The sequence below is a fragment of the Solenopsis invicta genome, chromosome 1 (genome assembly GCF_016802725.1).
Source record: "Solenopsis invicta isolate M01_SB chromosome 1, UNIL_Sinv_3.0, whole genome shotgun sequence".
Taxonomy (NCBI): domain Eukaryota; kingdom Metazoa; phylum Arthropoda; class Insecta; order Hymenoptera; family Formicidae; genus Solenopsis; species Solenopsis invicta.
Genome location: NC_052664.1, coordinates 1,123,580 through 1,146,124, shown reverse-complemented (window position 1 = coordinate 1,146,124; position 22,545 = coordinate 1,123,580). Strand labels below are relative to the sequence as shown.

The window sequence follows — 22,545 nt, the reverse complement described above, 5'->3', positions numbered from 1 at the left end:
ATTGTGGTATAATAATATTATAAAATTTATACGGATATTTCAAAGAAATTCATAGAAAATTCGGAACATCGATTAAATTTCAACGTGGATTCTAATACCATTTTTTATTGGACCATCCACTCGATTAGTTATGTAAATTCCATTTGGATGGTTCACGTGAAATGATCGTGAATTCCATGTACCTGTTCTCATCGGGGAAGGATAATTATAGAGTCCAAAAAAGTTTTAATTACAAATTCTAGATTTTTGTTATGAAAATGTGAATGAGACAATAAATACTCTGTCTACTGTATCTATAACTATAGTCCTCTTTTGAAATAATGGATGCACTAATGTGAAATTGAAATACCTCCAACAAAAAGTCGATTTATGAAATCAGACAAATTCTAATATATCATTATTGTTTATGATCATAATATCTAAAAAATTCAATTTATCACCTCTCTTTTCTAGCGTAAATTGCAATCTTGAAAAGAGTTAAATATGGATTAAATTTACATGTTTATTAGAAACAGCTAATGCAATGTTATCGACATGTTTAACATACGATATCTCAAATCCATATTTTCAATGTTTTTTTTTCTGAATCGCGTAGAAGTAGATTTGCAATAACGCGGGATACAATGAGCGGAGAACTTATAGGTTATACACTTTTATTTGTATATAAATGTTGTCAAATGTAAAATATATCAAATTTAATATTAAGCTATTAATAAATTACGTAAACTATTAATAAATTCGTCTTTGGAAACGTTTAAATTTTAAGAAAAACAGTTTTATTTTTATTATTAATGCTTTCAATCGCTAAATATATAATGAAAATATTGAAAATAACGTTTAATTTTATAACGTTTAATTTTAATGATTTTAATGAATTTTATACAATTTAATAGTAAAATACATTTTATTATCTACAAATATGTGTTTTATTACATTATCATTACATAATTAATAGTTTATTTCATAACTAACTTCGTCACTTTGAAGTCACGTCTGAATGCTAATATTATTGTTTACTGTGTCAGTTTTGGGATCCAATTTTTTAGACGTTCTTTTCTGTGTCGTAATACAAAAATATTAATTATTGCAAAATATGAAACAATAATACTTAACAACGTAAAATAGTTTTTAATATTGTAGCAAGACACTGTCCAATAAAAGGCACTAGTTTGAATTTATGTTTTCAAAATTTTACTATTAGTTTTTGCTTAAGAAAAATTTAGATTCTAAAAAAGTGACATTGGTGATATTCTTATATTTTAAAAGTTATAAAAAAAAAATAAGAAAATTAACGAATTACAAATGTTTCAATAAAAAAGTTGTGTACTTTTAGTAGACTATAAGCAAATTATATATTAATTTGAATAGCTTATCATGTAAAATAAAATAGATGGAGCCAACTAAATGTATGATAGTTATAATAAAAGAAAATATTTAATGAAAATACAGCAATAAATCGATGAAACTAGAGAAGAATTATATATGGTGGTTATTGAGTATTCTGTAAGATTTTTTAAGGGATTGATTTTTTCACATTAAATTATTTTAAGACAAAAGTTTCATACGATCATACGTCCGATACGACTTAAGTAAGTATTAAAAACAGGATGTCATAATTAAAGAAAATTCGTTATTTTTTTCAAAAATTTTGAAACTGCTTAGGTTATTTAAAGATTTCTGTTGTTTTAAATTATCCCATTTATTACAAAAAAATTTTAACCTAAAAAAATCCACGGCGCACCGTTTGTGTCGTAAAATGGTATTCTTTTATCTTTGAAACTTAGATTAAATGAAAAAATAATATATGACTCTAAAAATAAACTTCCATATCTTTGAAACATACACAAAGTTTCATTAAAATAATCCGAGTGATTTTCAAAATTTTTAAAAAAGAAACAAAATGTTTCCTCTAACTTTGGTACCTTATGTCTTTGGAACTAAACCACTACAGATATATAATCATAAGTCTTTAATTTAAATTAATGTGAGGAATAACTCCTTAAAATTTTTTACAATACTTCAGGATCACTATATATTGAATAGAATATGAACGAGCTGTTTAAATAATATCCGATAATGACTGAAAAGAAAGAAAAACATTTAGAACAATTCGAAAAAGTTCGTTAAGTCGAGTCGACATCAAAAATATTTATCAAAAATTAATCAAATTACTCATCGATTTTGATTAATTTATATCACACTTTTCGATGAATTTATCGACTTATTGTTAGAATGATTTGATTTTGACTTGATATCGAATACTTTCTGCAGCTGTAATAAATTATTAAAATTTTATTCTTAAGTACATATGAATAACTGTCGCATACAAAAATGATAGTTTTTTGACTGTAGTTGACCGATTGTATACAAAACTGCCATTTTCGTATGTGAAAGTTATTCATGTAAACTTAAAAATTGATCCTCACAAACAAAAAAACAAACTACTATCTTGTATCATACGTTAAGATGAATCAATTTATTTCACTATAAATATTAGTTTAATATTAGTTTAATATTAGTTTAATATCAGTAAAATACATCGAAAATTATCTTTTTTGTAGTTATTAAATCTATTATATATATCCCACAATACCACTTTTCCCTCTACATTTTACTAAATAATATTATTGTACACGAGTATAAGTGGAATTTTAAAATATTAATTTATTTTGACATAATAAAGAATTCATATTTCCTAACTGTAATTAAAATTTAATTAAAAATTTAATTAAATAAATAAAATTTTTAATAAAAATGAAGCGTTTTCAATGGTTATGCCAGATCTTACAATTAGTACTGAAAGTTAATTGTGTGATTTTATATTCAGACAGCACAGGACATCCATTGGACGTCCAGTTTTGGTTTTAGTTTGGTCCAAACGCCCATAGATTTAATACGAATGTTTTAAAAACGTACTTTATACAACGTACAAAATATGTTTACATTTGGACATTTTAAAAATGACCATTTTATTCAAAAATTTTTTTAAGTTTGCTTGCAATGTTTTGCTTTCGCTTTTTTAACAATATTTTAAAAATTGCACGAGGGGTTTTATTTTTATTTCGAAGCATTTCGTGTGAAATGTGCTCTCAATCGGGTTTTAAAGCTTAGTTCAAACAACACGCAATAAACGGCAAGCGTTGCCCAGATTGCACATGGACGTCCAATGAATGTCTATCGGTCGTGTATTTTTGGACATAGACATCCTTTTTTTGATACAAGAGATCCGTCAAACGTCTATGACACAAATTCGGACAGGGACAGTTTCCCAAACTCTTACGAAAAAGATGTTTATTTTAGAATGCTAAAAAACTGTTTTCTTAACGTTAAATAAAATAAAAGTGTTTTTTAAAGTTAAAAAATCAAGAATCTTTCCTAAGAATTTTTTCTGAAAATTTCCAAGCGGTCACCTATCCAAGTTATTTATATAAATAACATGCTTTAATTATATATTTCATCTTTTCAATACATACATTGACTTGATATTCATATGTTAACACAAAATGTTCACAGATCACCACCAGGCATCAGTTCGCAGCGGTCTTACAGATCAAGCAACGTTGGAGGTTACTTAGATGGGTGACCGCTTGAAAAATTCCGAAAAAGAAATACTTGAGAAATATTCTCAATTTTTTTTACTTTATGTAACAGTTTTATTTTAATTAACATTAAGAAAACAATTTTTTACAATATTAAAATAAATATTTATAAATAAATTTTTTTCGTAAGAAAAAATATTCTGGGAAATGTGACATGATAGAGCAATTTTATTTACAAAATTATTTTCAGCGACAAAAAATATATTGTATAAGAATCTGATTTTGTCTGGATTGTAGTCTAAAATTTCTTTAATGTACTAATTTAGTCCAGTTTTAATCCATTGCGTCCTAAACTGGACGTTTTTAGGAAGTCCATAATGGTAACACTGGATGTTTTTAATATGTCCAAAACGTCCAATATGTACGTTTTAAGTATGTTTTTAAAATGTTACTGTGCTGTCTGGGTATATCTTTTCAAATTTACTTCATACTCTAACATAAAATTTTATTAAAAGTGAAAAAACTGTATTTTTGTAAAGATATCAAAACTTACATTGAATAGACTACAGTATGAATAAAGAATTATATTGGCAGACATAAATAATATAAAAATTTTAAAATCTTAGCATTAATAATTATGATGCAATGTTAACTTAAAAGTTTACACTGTTAATATTTACAACCCAGGTAGGGTTTGTCGACTTTTGCCCGATGGTGAGCTTCGGGCCGACACTGGCGACATGATGGCAAGCCGACTGTTATTAACCGATCGCGGCGCGACGTTGGCCCAGGCGTTAGCCGACTCTTGCTCGACGACTCTTGAACCAACGTTGAAACAACATTGGCCACATCTTAAAATTCGGGATACCAACGGTTATTGGAAACGTAGGGCAGTATCAACGGAAGGGGTATCGCTGTATTGTTTGCTTCTTAAATAAAGCGCTCGCAATGTGTGACACATGCTCGTCATCGAGAAACTTTTCGGACAATGACAATTTGTCCAAAAAGTAAATAAATAACATAAATAAAAGTAGTTATATAAAAAAATAATCGAAATAGTTTTGAATCGGTACCGGAATAATGAAATTTAGATGTTCTAACTAAAAATATATAATTTTCCCGTTTATGAATTTGCTGATAAATACATGTTATAAATAATCTGTCCTTTTTTTCTTTTTTTTCAATATTATATAAAGCACAGATTTCAAATACTTCAAATTTCGAACATTATTTTGATACGAAATATAATAATATCGATTATTTCGATGTCAATTTAACGTCGATTCGGTGAGTTATTTCTCACTGGAAAGTTTAGATAAAAAAATGTAAATAACTTTTTGTTATCTTACAAAAACATTAATTGCAAAATATAAAATGGCATTATAAAAACCGCTACTCTATTTAATAGAAAATACTTACCCACATAGAATTAAAACCTCCAATGGACGTCTAATGGACGTCTACGTGGAGGTTTGGACCTTCCAGTGGACGTCCCATGGACATCCAACGGACGGCCATTAGGCATCCACAGTTCCGCATTGCGCACGTCCATTGGACGTCCATTAGACGTTAACAATGGATGTCCATTAAACGTTACGTGGATCATTAATAAAGGGTTCATAGAGCCTTAGTGGATGACAAACCGACGTCACGTGGATTATTAGTAGAGGCTTTATGGAGTCTCAGCAGATGTTACATGGATTATTAATGGACGTCTGCCGTGGAGGTTCGGACTTTCAGTGGACGGTAAAAAAAATTTTTTTTTAACAGATTTTATTATTTTTATAGCTTAATCTGTATTCACTGTTTCACATATAACATTTTAATTCACTAATTACGTATTATTTTATAAATTTTCGAAACGCATCGGCGCCGGCGGGATTCGAACCTAAGATCTTCGGAACGATAACCTAGTATCTTAACACTGAGCTAAACGTACACTTGTGAGATTGTTAATAAAAAGTTATATTTGTAGTAAAGCTGATTTGAACAAGAAGAAACTGGCGTCTTGAGTATCGCGCGAACACTCTTATTAACCCTTTGTTTATTTAGCCTTAGATATTTTTAATATAAATTATATAAATTATATAATTAAAATCTGTTTCTGCCCATGGCCAAATCGGTCAAAAAACAACAATTAGAAATAGTATCGGAGCATGAAAAACATTAATGACGTAAAGAGCCCGTTGCCAAAGTTAATTTTGCAATTAATTGTTATAAACAAATTGTCAAAAATGACTGTAGAGGAGAATTGATTGCGCCAATCGATTCTCCGGAAAAAATTACTAAAGAAACATATATGACGCTTTTTTAATTGTCATAGTTATTATAATTATTATAAACAAATTAGTTGCATAATTGTTTTGATAAAGAGATAATGATCAAATTCCGTAAAGAGAGCGCATGATGTACGTAATATAACATTTTATCCTTGTTTAACTTTTGGTGATCAACAAGGATTACGTCATGCGCATTATACGCTTTTAGGAATCTGACTTCTATGATGAAAGTAAAATCTCATGAAGCTATAGATATTTTATGGACTTCAAATGGACGTCCATCTGATTTCCATGATGGAAGTAAAATTCCATGCAGCTATGGAGGTTCCATGGGCTTCTAATGGACGTCCATCTGACTTCTATAATGGAAATAAAATTCCATGGAGCTATGGAGGTTGGATGGATGTCTAATGGAGATCTATTTGACTTCCATGATAGAAGTAAAATCTCATGGAGCTATGGAGGTTTCATGGGCTTCTAATGGACGTCCGTCTGACTTCTATGATAGAAATAAAATTCCATGGAGCTATGGAGGTTGGATGGATGCCTAATGGGGATCTATTTGACTTCCATGATAGAAGTAAAATCTCATGGAGCTATGGAGGTTTCATGGACTTCTAATGGACGTCCATCTAACTTCCACCATGGAGATAGACGTCCCATGGAGCTATGGAAGGGCGATGGACATCCACTGGAAGTCAATTTCTATGTGGGTTACTAATTTGAATGTCTTCAAAATTTTATTATTAATTTTTATTTAAATAATATACTTCAAATGCGAAATGCTACGACGATTAGCCTTACTTTAATATGAAATTTTTATTTAAATAAAATGCTATACAACTTTCTTGCTATAATTGTGTAATATAAAATTCAAAGATAAATGATCCTTAAAAAGGAAACAATAAGCGATTCTATAAAACATACGGGGAATAATGTGCCACTGTATCTTTCTGCACATAAGGTGCAGTTGTAGAAACATAAAACGAGTGTGATTGGCACAATGCGTATGTTATAAACGACTTCTTTTTAGCGACGATACGGATGCTTCGTTTTTATGACACGTCAATAGCGAAAAATTTACGTTTTACGGAAAAGATAACGTAATAAAAGAATTTCAGAATATATGCAGTTTCAGCGGTAAGGAAACAATTTATTCACTGCGAGTATTTTGCACGATTGCAAAACGTCTCATTTGATTCTCTCTTTCTCTCTCTCTCTCTCTCTCTCTCTCTCTCTCTCTCTCTCTGCAGTGGTATGATCGGTTAAAAATAAAATGATATCAGAAATATTTAAAATAAACAGATTTGAGTGCTATATATAATAAAAGTAAGTAACATTTGCAAAGATATTTCTTATAAAAGCGTATAAGTAGCATACTTGCATATTATCAAAATTATTAATCAAAATAATAAAAGTTTATGTCTTTATAAAAACCTGTAAAAAAACGAGGGGGAAAAATGTCAGACAAGAGAATGTAATATTACAGTGATATGAAACATATTACAGATATTGTTAATGGAAAAGCAAATTATGCGTTTACTTTCAATAATAATAATATTAATAGAATATTGTAGCAGGGTTTTGGTCATATTCGTGCCATTTGTAATACGCGCGCATCGAGCGTCAAGAATCGGTTGCGTAACGATCTCATACTCGAGTTCCGCAAGAGAGGGCGCCTCTCTCGTTAGCGTGTTGAGCAGAGCGACAGTCTAGAGTAATACTCGTATTCATAGTCCCTCCTTAAAAAATGAGGATTTCTTGTTTCTGTCTGTCTTTGTTTTGCATAAGGTAAAACGTAGTACGTGAGACAAAGACAGACAATAACAAGGAATCCTTGTTTCTCAAGGAAGAACTATGAATATGGTCGTTAGTCTTTAGTCTTTAGGCTAGTGTTAATGGCAGCGGATCAGATTGACATGTTTGAAATATATCGTTACTCATGAAAACCTAAATACACCTGCTGTCTGACCCCACTCCCTACAATATTAATAAGATAATAAGAATTTGATATCTTTGGGTGTTACGTAAATTTTAAGCTTTGTGATTTAGCGCGTTTAGAATCGAAATGTAATGCCGTCGAGAGATGGCGCGGCAAGAATTTAACACACACGCACACGCACGCGCGCGCATACACACACACACACACACACACACACACACACACACACAAAACACATACGCCTCATGGCGACTTTTGTAAGAACAGAGAAAATATACTTGCATTTATGTCTATCAAAGTGAGTATTATTCAAACAACATATCCTAAATAAACATTGGGAATAAAACATATCAAAATACTTATTACTTATAATATACATATATATAATACAATTTATGTTATGTACAAATGCAAGAAATTGAAAGTATTTTTTTGTTTGTTATCTTATGTTTATTTGTAATACGAACAAAGGAATTTAGTGGAATATATACTGCGCGAAGATTTTAGTTTATTTCACAAAGTTTGGAAGTGTTATTCGTAAAGTTATGAAAACGAACGATGAAAGGAACGGACTCGAGAGATTCATCCAAAGGGATAACGAAATAGATCCAACAATAAATCTTCGTAACGTACTGTAAGAAGGAGTTTTTTTCTCACCCTCTCGCTCCCCCCCCCCTCTCTCTCACATCATACACACATCATGCACACACACACACACACAAAGCGCAAATGCTGCATTTATGTCCATTAGACAGAAGCTACATTATAATATGTATATTCATTTTGAAGATCTTAAAAACCATGGAAACATTAAGAAATAGATTAGAAGTAATAAAAAATAAAAGTGATAAACAAACAAGGTCGAGAATATTATGATGCAATTAGTCTGTAGAAGTGAAGAGAAAAAGTACGTTTTACGAAGAAATGAGAATGTACACTTTTTTGTCAGTCGAGATAAACTGTGAAAGAATCGAATAATTTATGCGAATGTTAAATGAGTAAAGAAAAGTCAATACTGGAATACATACTTGCTTTCAGATAATGTTTCTGAAATAATGTTTGTGAAATAAACTAAAATCTTCGCGCAATATATATTCCACTAAATTCCTTTGTTCGTATTACAAATAAACAAAAGGTAAAAATAAAGTTTTAAAAAGATAAATGTAAACTGTAAAATGTCTCCTGTCAGATGGTATAAAAGTTTTTATAATACTATTTCGTATTTTGTAATATAATAATTAATACAGTTTTTATCAATAATTAATACAGTTTTAATCAATACAGTTTTTTCGGGGGGGAAAGGGTTAATATAGATGCTGGTAAGCATCAAGTATTATTAAATTTAATTTAATTTTATAAAAGTGATATTACTAACTGTGTTATAATCGAATAAGAGTTAGTAATATCACTTTTATTAAATTACAATTAATTTAATAATACTTGATGCTCGCTGTGACCGAAAGTAACGGCGCGCAGTTTGGTTAAGTCTGAGAAAATATATAAAATCACACGAATACATAAAAGCACTAAGATGATCCAGCTATAACCGAAGAAGACCTTTATGTTTAGATTTGTATGTTATGCAATAATTAATGTTTATGCAATATAATCGAAAAACAGCGTTTGCAAAATTGAGCCCCCAAAAATGATATAGTAGCAGAATTCACACACAGCCACGTAAGGAACAAATTAGAATAAATTGATTAACTAAGCAATAAAATATATTTTTTGTATTAAACAACAAATGAAATTTATAAAATTACAGACTAGAATTGTGTTACGTTTCACAAAAGTTTTCCTTTTAAAATTAAGTTAGTTGTATTCGTTTGTGAACACGCTACCCAGTAGCGCCACTAAAGCGCCTCGCGCGTTCGTGTAGAGAAATAAAGCAATATGGCTACAGTCAAAACGCCGAGCACACGTTATTTGAGTCCCTCCGTAAAAAATATATAAAAGTGAAATCCAGCGTCAAATTTATACATGGTCCTTCGAGCCGGATAGCCCGGATACAATTGGAAGAGGCGAAAGCAATCGCCAGAAGAAGATCCAAGGCACGAACTTGGTGAGAAATCATTGAAATCCCGACGTGAGGCGGGAGACTGCCGCAACGAGGGCGGCAGAGCGTGTGACTCAGTCAAGCAAGACAAGGACGGCGGTAAAGACTCATGCCATTGCTTATTAACAAGTCCAATCTCGTCATCAAATTCGAGATTTTCAAGCCAAGCAAGGCTCACCACTCTCACAAGACTATAAAAGCGGGTCTAAAGCAAAGACCAAACGAGAAAGCCATCGGATAGAGAGAGAGAAAACGATCAATTGGCGCCAAAGCGATCGTTGATTCCGTGAGTGTGATCCGAGAGGCAATAGCATTTCCAACGCTCAGGAGACGAAGGAAAACGTGCGTCAAGGATACGAGAACCTCGCAGCCGACGGAGAGGAAGGAAAACGTGCGTTCAAGGACACAAGAACCCCGCAGCCGACGGAAAGGAGGAGAAAGCGACGGAGAGGGCAGTCAGCCAATGGCAGCGTCGAAGCAAGCAACGACAGTAAGGCGTGAGTAAATGAGCTGTTCCCCCCTTTTTTCTTTCCAAATTCCGTATTGAAATTTGTAAGCCCGTATTTAGAAGTGCGGTAAGGTTGTGTATAGGTGCGTAAAATCTAATAATTCGTGACTCGTTAACCTAAAAAATGGAATCGATAAACGCGCTCAATAAAAAGCGAGGATCGCTAAAAATGCGAGTAACCTCTTTTAAAAATTTTTTAAATAATATAAAAGAGCAGTTTCCCAACGATGAAATTGTGGACGTCGCGACGTGCGAGGAAATAGAGCAGAGACTCATTAGGCATACGAACATTTTGTTAGAGTTCGAAAGGATCCAGGGCTCAATCGATGAGCTCACGGAAGATCTTAAAGAAACTATTGAAGCACGCGAGAAATTCGAGTCAGAATATTACATGGTATTAAAATACGCAAACAATTTATTGCGTCGCGGTCAATCAACCAAGGTGGTCCCATTGCAAGGTCAAGCAAACGAGCAACGTGGTATACAACAAGAAAACAGTACGATTGCACATAATTTTGAGCATCTTTCGTTACAGAATAATCAAACGTTAGCTGTACAATCAAGCAGCACACAAGGTTTACGTATAAATCAGACTAATATACCGGGTGTTAAATTGCCAATCATAGAACTACCTAAATTCAAGGGCGATTTATCCGATTGGTTGAAATTTCGAGATACTTACAAATCTATCATTCATGATAATCCAAATATTAGCAATATTCAAAAATTTCATTATTTAATGTCTTCATTAGAAGGTAGTGCGACTCAAGTAATTGATGAATATGAATATACAGAGCAGAATTACGAGATTGTTTGGGAAGCGTTGCATAGGCGTTACAACGATCCCAAATTGTTAATTCACAATCATATAGAAGCTATGTTCAAGTCAAAGCCGATTCTTAACGAATCGTCGGAGCAATTAAATGAAATAGTCGATAGTATCACAAAGCATACACGCGCATTAAAAAAGTTAGAAGAACCCACGGAGTATTGGGACTCTTTACTCATTTATCTCATTGTTACAAAGTTAGACGTAGATACTGCTCGGGAATGGGAAGAGCAAAGGTTAAAATTAGCAGAGAAGCCTAAATTGGAGGATTTATTAAAATGCTTGCGTGCACGCGCTACGTTATTACAAACAATAGAAAGAAAAAAGGGTATAATCAAAACAAAAAAGATTACTCCAGGAAAAACTAGTACTCTTTTAACAAAAAAGGTTAGTTGTGCATTTTGCAAGGGAGAACATTACATTCAAAATTGCAGCAATTTCCTAAAATTATCACCACAAGAGAGATCTGAAAGGGTAAAACAATTAAGGTTATGTACTAATTGCCTCAGAAAGGGTCATTATTCAAAGGAGTGCACTTTCGGAGCGTGCCGAAAATGCAACAGTAAGCATAATTCGTTACTACATTTCGAAAAGGGAGACCAATCAGAGGCGAAGGAATCCACTGCAGCAACAATGTGTGCGGCAAATCACGCTAAGGTACTTAACGAACCTAATGTAATTATTGCAACGGCTTTAGTAGGCATAAATAATAGCAATAAATTTAAGGAACAGACCAGAGCCTTATTAGATTCCTGTTCTCAATCCAATTTTATTTCAGAAAGGTTGTGCAAGAAATTAAAACTGGAAAAGATTCCAATTGATGTACAAGTGATGTCATTGAATCAAGCCGGTCCCAAGATCAATTATAAATGCGAAGTAGAAATAGTTTCACGTACCAGCGGTTTCCGATTTAAAACGGTGTGTCTTGTCATACCAAAATTAGTAGATGATGTAATGCCAAATGAAGTAATTCCTTTGAACGACGTGCAGATTCCCTCGCATCTTAAGTTAGCCGATCCCTCTTTCCAGACGCCAGGGCAGGTAGACTTATTATTAGGCGCACAATGGTTTTGGGAAATACTCTGTGTAGGCCAAATCAAATTAAGCAACAATCTTATTATGCAAAAAACGCGGTTAGGATGGATAGTAGGAGGTCCCATGAGCGCTCCAGCTCAAAAAATCGTAAAATGCAACATTCTAAAAAACGTTAATTTGGAACAACAATTGACTAAATTTTGGGAGCTCGAGGAAGCTCCGATTACAAAGGCATGGTCTCAAGAGGAAAAAGACTGTGAGTCCTATTTCGTGAAAACTACGCGACGGAATAATGACGGGCGTTTTATCGTAAACATGCCTCTTAAAGAATCACCGAAGGTTCTAGGCGAATCAAGGCACCAAGCCGAAAGACGTTTAATAAATCTCGAAAAAAGACTGAAAAGAACTCCTGAACTTAATAGTAGCTATCGCGCATTTTTAAAAGAATATGAGCAATTAGGTCACATGACAGAAGTAAATGAAAGCTTAACAGTGCCTTATGTTTATTACTTACCACATCACTGCGTTGTGAAATCAGAGAGTCAGACAACTAAAGTAAGAGTCGTGTTTGATGCATCCGCATCAACTACAAGCGGAAAATCCCTAAATGATATTCAAATGACAGGTCCCGTAATACAAAACGATTTGTTCTCAATTATAATCAGATTTAGAAAACACGCATTTATTGTATCCTCAGACGTAACAAAGATGTACAGGCAGGTACTAATAGAGGAGCAGCAGAGACCGTTACAAAGAATTTTATGGCGGGAAAATTCAGAAGATCCAATCAAAACCTTTCAATTAAATACTGTAACCTACGGGACCACTTCCGGATCATTCCAGGCAATCAGATGTTTACATCAGTTAGGAATAGAATGTGAGCGCAATAGGCCAGAAATAGCTAAGATTATATTCAACGATTTTTACGTAGATGATATGCTCACAGGCAGTGATACAAAAGAAGGCGCAATCTCAATAGCGGAACAAGTTGCACAAGTTCTCGCAGCAGGGGGTTTCAAGTTACAAAAATGGGCTTCGAACTGTTCAGAAGTATTAAATAAAATTCAGGAAGGTAAGGAAGCACTAACTAATATTCAATTTACAAGCGACGGGCAAAGAAAAACCTTAGGAGTTAGTTGGAATACGCTAGCTGACGTTTTAATTTATTTAGTTGATGTACCAAAGAGCAAAAAAATTACTAAAAGACACATTTTATCGGTAACGTCTAGAATTTTTGATCCGCTAGGACTACTAGCACCTTGCATAATACCAGCTAAAATTATGTTACAAAAACTATGGTTAGAAAAGCTTTCTTGGGATGAATCGTTACCATCTGAATTACATAATCGTTGGTTGCAATACAGCGAACAATTAACAGAGCTAAATAACTTACAAATTTTGAGACAAGTAGTTATAAAATGTTATAAGTCGATTCAAATTCACGGATTTTCGGATGCTTCCAAAGATGCATATGGAGCATGCATCTATGTGCGTTCAACAGATTCCGAAGAAAACGTTAAAGTCAGTTTGCTTTGCGCCAAAACAAGAGTTGCTCCTTTAAAAACGCAAACTATACCTCGTCTTGAATTATGTGCGGCACACGCGCTCGCAAAATTGGTCACTACAGTGGTGTCGGCTCTTAATACAGATATAGAGTCCATTACGTTGTGGTGTGACTCTACAATAGTGTTGAGTTGGATAGCCACTCAGCCAAATCTTCTAGCGGTATTTGAATCAAATAGAGTAGCGCGTATTCAAGAATTAACTGTAGGATGGGCGTGGCGGCACGTACCCACTCAAGAAAATCCCGCGGATTGTTTATCGCGCGGAGCAACTCCCAGAGAGATACAACGTGATCACATGTGGTGGAACGGACCCACATTTTTGAAGAAGTCCTCGAAAGATTGGCCACTACTACAAACTGCAGAACCTATAAGGCAAAAGACAAAGTCCATGCTTATCAAAAGAACGAGCGAAAATCTAGTTATAGACGCATTGTTTACAAAGTTTTCGAATCTACCTAAGATCGTTCGAATTATCTCGTATTGTCGTAGATTTGCACGTAGGTTAAAGACAAAGCAGGCGACCAAAGGAGTTATAAGCGCGGAAGAATATAAGGGCTCATTAATTGAATTAGCAAAATATTCGCAGCTTAAAGCCTTTCAGGAAGAAATCGAATTAATTAGCTCAGGTAAAGTAAACACCAAGGGAAGGCTAACTTCTTTAACACCCTTCTTAGATGACGAAAAAATATTGCGTGCGGGAGGACGATTAAAAAATTCACTATTTTCGATGGACAAAAAACATCCGATTATATTAGCAGCAGATCAAATATTTACTAAAAGACTTTTCGAAGATATGCATATACGTTTATTACACGCAGGCCCTTCTTTATTGTTAGCATCAATACGGGAGCAATTTTGGCCATTGGGAGGTAGGAATTTAGCGAGAAGAGTTGTACACGCTTGTGCAACGTGTTTCAGAGCAAATCCTAAATCACTACAAGCTTTGATGGGCCATCTCCCACGAGCAAGAGTCTCTGCAGACTTTCCATTTTCCATCACCGGAGTGGATTATGCAGGACCTTTTTTAATAAAGGATAAAAAGGGTCGAGGATGTAAAATCCATAAATGTTACGTTAGCGTGTTCGTTTGTTTTGTAACGAAAGCTCTGCATCTGGAGCTTGTATCAGATTTAACCAAAGAAGCATTCATAGCGGCTTTGAGACGTTTCGTGTCAAGGCGAGGAAAACCCGCGCATATTTATTCCGACAATGGAACCACCTTTGTTGGAAGCAATAACGCACTTATAGAATTCGGAAAATTCATCGCTAAGGAGGTGAAGAATTTGAGCGAAACGATTGAGGACCTGGGAATTTCTTGGCATTTCATTCCCTCTTATTCGCCTCATTTTGGAGGGTTATGGGAGGCCGGAGTGAAGGCAACAAAGTATCACCTAAAACGGGTAGCTGGTAATGCCCACCTAACATTTGAGGAACTCTGCACCCTTTTAGCACAGGTTGAAGCACTTCTAAATTCTAGGCCGCTAACCCCTCTGTCTACCGACCCCAACGAATGTGCACCCCTTACCCCAGCTCATTTCCTCATAGGCCGAACATTTATATCAGCACCTGACCCAAGCCTAGCGCATATAAAGGAAACAAGATTGTCCAACTGGCAGAGAATTCAACAATTGCAACAAAATTTTTGGGAAAGATGGAATAAAGAGTATATTTCTGAGTTGCAGCAAAGGACAAAATGGAAAACGCCTTTTCCGCCATTAGAGATCAACACGTTGGTCTTACTGAAGGAAGACAATTTACCCCCAGCCAAATGGAGGCTCGGACGAGTAACCGAAGTTCACGTCGGTTCTGATGGCATCGCTAGGGTCGCAAGTGTTAGAACGGCCAGCGGGATCACACGTAGAGCCTTTCCTAAGCTATGCCCATTGCCACGAGATGAAACACTAGCTCACCCCTGACGGTCAATGGACACGAAAGGATTATTGTAGCAGTCAAAGAAGATTGTTTAATTTTTCAATTATATTTGTATTACCAAAAGGATTGTTTTTAGTACCCTTCGGTTGCCGCAAGGCCGGGGAATTTATGTTACGTTTCACAAAAGTTTTCCTTTTAAAATTAAGTTGTATTCGTTTGTGAACACGCTACCCAGTAGCGCCACTAAAGCGCCTCGCGCGTTCGTGTAGAGAAATAAAGCAATATGGCTACAGTCAAAACGCCGAGCACACGTTATTTGAGTCCCTCCGTAAAAAATATATAAAAGTGAAATCCAGCGTCAAATTTATACAAATTGTCATGCCGCTTTATGCTTTTATGACATTTTCCCAATGAGCAGACAATACTATTAAATGTTTTTTTAATAAATTTTTAATAAAATTTTTTAATGAAGAAACATTAAAAAAACATTTAAAAAATAGTGTATGCTAATTAGTGAATCTGTCGCGTCCGATGCTATTTCTGCTACCATAAAGAAAATGTAAAAGGTTCTTAAACCATCTGTCAACAATGTTGTTAAAGATTTCATAATTATTGTCTATTCTAAGGAGAGATGTAATGCATAGCAATTTTATGTTTCAAATTACATTACGAGGAAAATATGAAAGAGAAAAATATGAATAAATCAATTAGATTAAATACAGAAATTCGATCAATATGTAAAAGCATAATATATATAACGAAAAACATTAACGGCCATAGCTAAATCGTAGTATTGATATTTATTGTATGATTTTATATATCTGTTTCAATTTCACGAAGCACGCCGAATAACTTTTCGGTTTTAAAACACAATTCCAAGTTAATCAAGAAATAATTTCAAGTTATTAAATTGAAAGTAAATTTAATAATAACTGATGCTAACAAGTATTTATATGTGTAAAAATTTTTTTCAGCATAAAAAAGTATAAACACGTTGCAATAAATAAATCACTTTTAGGAAGATATAAACATGTAAAATGATCTATTATCAATAATCTACTCATTAATATTAAAATTATGCAATTTGCAAAAGAAAATCGTGCAAATTTCATACTCGCTTTTCAAAAATTTGTTTTTAGCAGATTTTATGTAGGAAGAAGGCATACATATATGAATGATGGATTTTTATTTTTTTAATTATCTAAGCAATAACATGCTTTTATTAATAACACACTATAAAATGCTTAATTTTCGAGAAATAATGGGGTGTCGCTTGAGGAAAGCTAGTATTGACAACTTTCCTCTATATTTTAAGTAAGATAATGTAATTGGGTAGTACATACAAATAACTGAAGAAGCTAATAAAGATCGATCAATCAATCAATCTATCTCTCCCTTCTTCGTTTGTTCTCCCGTTCTACTTTTTCCTTGCTTATTTTTTTCTGACCTCTCTTTTTCTTTTCTCTTTCTTTCCACTTTTTTTCTTTCACTTTATCTTTCACCCGCACAAAACTGGTTTTTTTTTAAATAATAAATTCAAATACAAGAACAGAAGGTCTATGTTGTAATAAATTAAAAATTATTATTCGGCACCAAGAACCGTTGTGAACTGACATAGGGCTTCTATTCTCGTGTTTTTATTTTGTCAGTCCAATGTAACGTATTATTGTTTAGTACACGTCACGTGATAAAGAACGTTCATTTAACTTACATTATTTATTACGAGAAAATATCATCACATGCCTCGATAGTCGAAGTGATAGGACACCCGCACAGAATTTGGGAGATCCTGGCTGAGGTATTATTTTTTCGTAATAAAACAATTTATATTTTTTCCGGGGAGAAAAGATATTATCTACGCTTTTTAGAGCGTTAATATTACTATTCCGACTTCATGACTGTGTTTCAAGTCCGACGAATATGTGGCGCGCATTTTAAGTTGGAAAGTGCAAAAAATTAGAAACTATTATTCCACACCAAGAACCGCTGTGACTGACATAGTTCTTTAATTCTCGCGTTTTTATTTCGTCAGTTCGTTTGAAGTTCGATGTAACGTATTATTGTTTAATAAATTCAAATTGTATATTGAATACATTATTACATATTCAAGAATTTTAGTTAATTGTTCTTAAATTAGTTAATGCAAAATGATGTCATTTTATTATTGTTATTGTGAAAATTTTAAGTATCTTCGAAATAATTGTCAAAAATAAATTTGATCTTCTAAAGACAATAATCTCTAATTTTTGTTTTCCACATTTGCATATTAACAAATTTACGTTATTTTTATAAATTTGAAATAAAACAAGTCATAAAACTTGTTATAAAATAAGTCGTAAAATTCATGTGAATCAATTTTTTAAGTAACTTAATATTGAATTTAATAATATTATTAAAGACGAGATAGGTCTTTATTCGGCCATAGCAAAATCTTAACGCTGAAATAATATTCTTTGTGATTTCATATTAATTAAATAATATTCCTAGTAGCATTTAAATTCGATATTTTGTAATTTTATTAATAACCAAATCCAGATCAATTAGACGTGCAAATTAATCAGCTAATGTGAGGGTTATCACTATAAGTCGTATTCATTGTTTATGAATTCCAATAACACGCATGTTTCACAAAGAAGCTCAGTAATCGTTGTCCACTAGTTTCATTAATTTTAATTGATCAAAGGCGCTCATTAAAATAATTATTATTTTAAACAGTACTAGAATTTAATATTGCTTTCAGATCAGATATCTCTCTGAAAGAAGTTGGAGAGAAATATTAAAAATTTATAAGCTCGTAACTTTATAACCGGAGAACGGAAATTCAGTAAATCCTCTGTGAAGAGTAACGTATCCTGTATTTTACAAGAGAAGGTCCTTAAGGGGATTCTAAAGTCAAATTACCGACAATTTTTGTTAAAGAATATTTTCAAATTTGCTTTACACACAGAATTACAAACGTTTTTATACGTTTAAAGAATACTTATAAAAATGAAGGTCAATTTCATGCCAATAACAAAAATAAATTTGTAATAATTGATTTTGGCACGACAAACTGCCAGTTGATTTATTTAATACTAAATATTAACAATATTTGCTTAATACTAGAATTTTACACACACACATATGTATATATGTATAAAATAAGATCGTTCTACTCTAGATTCAACATGCAAGTACAACATTATATTGGGACTGTAAGATTACTGACTGTAAGATTAAAACCGCAAAATAAACTAACTTGACTAAAATTTATAAATGCAAATTGAGATCCAGAGCGATAAAGAAGAGCAGTATTGCGTTTTGTGAGTGCCATTTGTGATGATTGATATTGAAATCGAAGAGCAAAAGCAGATAATGTATTCATGAGTGCGTTGGACAAAGAGTGCTAGCTTATTCGCCTGGCTTTAGTGCTGTTTCCCTTATCCTTCATCTCGCGTGCGATTAGGTGCTGCTTGATTTTCGGAAAAAAAAATCTGTATTATCGACATCGAAGAAGTTCGGCCTTTACTTTAGGGTCCCCTTACATTGGAAATTTAAAAAATTGAAAATTTTGGCAACATATACAAGACATCATAATATGTAATGAATCGTTTTTCTGCTAGAATTTATCCTATTAAAAGTCAATCCTTAAAAATTGGTCTATTTTTATGGACTTATTAGTTTTGGCTTATTTATTATTAAATAATTACGTTTTCTATGTTTTATAATAGGTAAATTTTAGGCGAGGAGCACATAGAAAAACTTAAGTTGTAAGAAAATCAACATGTTTGACTTGTTACTTCTTACGTTAATGTTCAAAATGACTGTGATTGACCGATTTACTAACTGACTAATTACGTTTCTTTACGTATGTATGTACCACTAGCTCATTAAACAAAATAAAAAAATATTTTTTAAATAAAAGTTTGTTCTATCTTTTTTTGTTGAAAATAATAAAACAAAAACGAAAAATAGTCCAACTTTTAGAAGTTGATTTTATCCCATCAGGATGTACTTAGTCAATAACAAAATGTTGTAGTTCATTACGTATCAAGATCTTTTCTATTACTTACATTTCACAATTCTTAAAACTTTTGAGTTGAAGAATATATACCAATTGTTACTTTCTGATATTTTTTATGTGTGGTTTTTCTTAAAGTTTTATAAGTTCAAATCTGATAATCTGTGATACCTTATTGTTTTTACCAAATTAATTTAAATATAGCGGCGTAATGACGCTTGCTCTTCAAATTTTAGTTTTCGGGGGAGTTAAATGGCGTACAATGCAGTATATTTTTATCTCGTCTTAAAATAAAAAATCGAAAAAATTTGTCTTTTTGATAAAATTGTACACCAAAAGAACCTAAATCCGATAGTAAAAAGTACTAAAATAAAAATTCTACGCAGTTTTGAAAAAAATGTCGAATTTTTGTATAAAATTTTCATTTTTATCATATAAAAAATATAGTTTAGATAGTTATTTTTACAAGATTTACAGGTGCACCCGGTAAAGAATTTAGTGAAAAATAAACGTGCACCGTCTCAGCTATATTGATCAAATATTTTTTGAGTTATATTGTAGACCGTTTTGAAAGATGTAGTTTCGAGAAAAACGCGTTCAAAGTTTGAAACGCGCGTGACTATTTACTGGACGCGCATGTATGAACTTGTCGGTAGGATCGTTAATATGTCGATCTCCAATATGAGGACTTGAAATTGGAAATTTTGAAACGTTTTGGTACATTGTATATGCAATAAAAAAAAAACGATTCTTACATAACCTTTTCCTTTTAAACAATTAGCATAAAATGATATTTCTAATGTTTCTGAACACCGCCCTCTAGAGTGACAATCGATTTATGAAGAAATGTTTTGACAGAAATATTTCGCTTAAAAAACGATATTAACAAAATCCTATGTTATTTATTTAACTTTGCATAACTCAAAGTGTGTATGGAGTTATTCGTTTAGTAGCTAGCCGTTTTTTAATAATGTTAATATGCCAATACATAATGACTGACAATTGTTATTAAGCATTTTTACTTTTGAGCACTTCTGAACTTTTTCAAGGTACACTTTTAACTTTTAATTACATACACTTTCTTATTATTCTTAAACTTGAGTGTATTATCACACAAAGATACATAACTTTTTATTTGGCTGTATACATTTCGAGATATACAAAATTAAAACAATAACATGGAATTTTGTTAATATGGTTTTTTGAGCGAAATTTTTATATTAAAATAATTCTTCGATAAATCGATTGTCATTTTAAAGAATGGGGTTTTGAAACATCATTTTATGCTTGTTGTTTAATGTTAAACAAAATAATATTTTTAATTAAATTTCTAATGGTATTTCTAAAGCTCCTGAACGCAGAAAAATTTTAAATTAAGAAAATTCTAAACAATAAAAAATTAAAAATATATAATTTTGTAACAAGGTACTGTGTTTCTTTTAAACTAAACTATTTTTTTTAATTATTTTTATAGATAGCTATATTACAACACTTTTTCTCATCCACCGATTATGTAGTGCATTAGATTTTCATAAATCACGTCCTAAATAATAAATATTTTATTACTTTGAGTATAGAATCTGTCGAACAACACTTTGAAAAATGCATTCGTTCAAGTTTCAATAGAAAATATTATTTATAAACAAAATTATTCAATAAAATGAAAATGGGTCATATTACCTTCTTCTCCTCTACAAATACCTTGAAACAATTGTCATCTATTGCGTATTGCCGCCAATATTAAATGGCAAGCTATTAAACGAATAATTCCATAAGCAATTGTTAGAATTCATCATCTAATAACGCGGAGATAATCGGTACAGCCGTAATGTTTACAGTAGCCATAATATTCTCTTTTCCTCTATAGTGATGTTACTAATTCTTATTCAACATATAATTTGAAAAGCACTCAAACTTCTTGCCCTTTTTACCTACTTTTATAATGATAGCTTTTATTTATTATAAGTTTCAAATTTTTTTGCTAAATACTTAGCTGATTAAGAGTGCCAAAAATATCTTTGCTAAAAACATTTCTGGCACTCTCAGTCAGCTAAATCTTTATATGGAAAAGCAACAATAATTCTATTTAAAAGTATATTATAATTAAAATTCTTATGCCTTTTTCTTTAATTTCTAATTTTTTTGTTGTATCAGTGAGTACTCGAGCTTCTCTTTTTCGAGATTTATATTTTTTTTTTTCAGAAACAGCATGATATATATTAAAATGACTCTTTTATTATTGGAGTAGGTAAACAAGCAAATATAGTCGAACATTGATATGCTGAATTAAATATAAGATTGTCCAAAATAGTAGCGCCTTGTAAAAAGTTTTATAAGAATGAAGAGAGCGTATCCAGCCCAGCGTCTTGAATGTGTTAAAAGTGCCTCTAAGAACACGTCCCAAGGTATATAAAACATAAAAAGTGTTGAATTTATATCTACAGAAATAAAAATGCATTACTTTAAATATAACAATTAATACAATAAAATATTTACAGAAGTTTGAAAACGAGGTTATTGGTAAAAACAAAACAACAGCACAAAACATTAAATTATTTAGGTTAGAAACAAATAACAATTGAAGTAATATGATGAAGGTGGCAACATTAAAAGTCTCGTTATTGTTACAAAATATAATTAGTGTGTTCCAAGATACAACATGACCATAGATGTACAATAGTTTCCCTACTTTGTTTAACTTACAATAAAACTTTTCCTATACGCCATTTAAAGAGTCAAACATGAAGACATTTTGCAGGTAGTCTGTATAAACTTCTAATATTAAGAAGAAAATATTTTATTAAATATTTGTACAATATTTAATAACTTTAGCAAATTGCTGCTCGAAATCTAACAGAATTTGTTAACCTTCTATGGCAGTAAATTGGAAACAGAAGTCATATAAATATTGCTTACAGAAT

The 22,545-nt window shown here is 32.1% G+C and overlaps 2 protein-coding genes across 4 annotated transcripts in view; one reads left to right on the top strand and one right to left on the bottom strand.

Moving 5' to 3' along the window:
• Positions 1–22,545, bottom strand: part of LOC105202925 (5-hydroxytryptamine receptor 1) — a 492,922-nt gene that overhangs the window by 342,506 nt on the left and 127,871 nt on the right. The gene's annotated exons all lie outside the window — the stretch shown is intronic.
• Positions 4,280–15,668, top strand: LOC105203534. The gene is made up of 3 exons (XM_039453313.1): positions 4,280–4,447; positions 10,144–10,306; positions 10,537–15,668. The coding sequence occupies exons 1-3, from the start codon at positions 4,280–4,282 to the stop codon at positions 15,666–15,668; spliced, it is 5,463 nt and encodes a 1,820-aa protein (XP_039309247.1).

Excerpts from the sequence above, each read along its gene's own strand:
- LOC105203534 (XM_039453313.1), top strand. The coding sequence starts at position 4,280 with ATGATGGCAAGCCGACTGTTATTAACCGATCGCGGCGCGACGTTGGCC. Across the intron at positions 4,448-10,143 it reads GGGCAGTATCAACGGAAGGG|GAGACGAAGGAAAACGTGCG; the intron begins GTATCGCTGTAT and ends TCCAACGCTCAG. Across the intron at positions 10,307-10,536 it reads CGTCGAAGCAAGCAACGACA|AGCAGTTTCCCAACGATGAA; the intron begins GTAAGGCGTGAG and ends ATAATATAAAAG.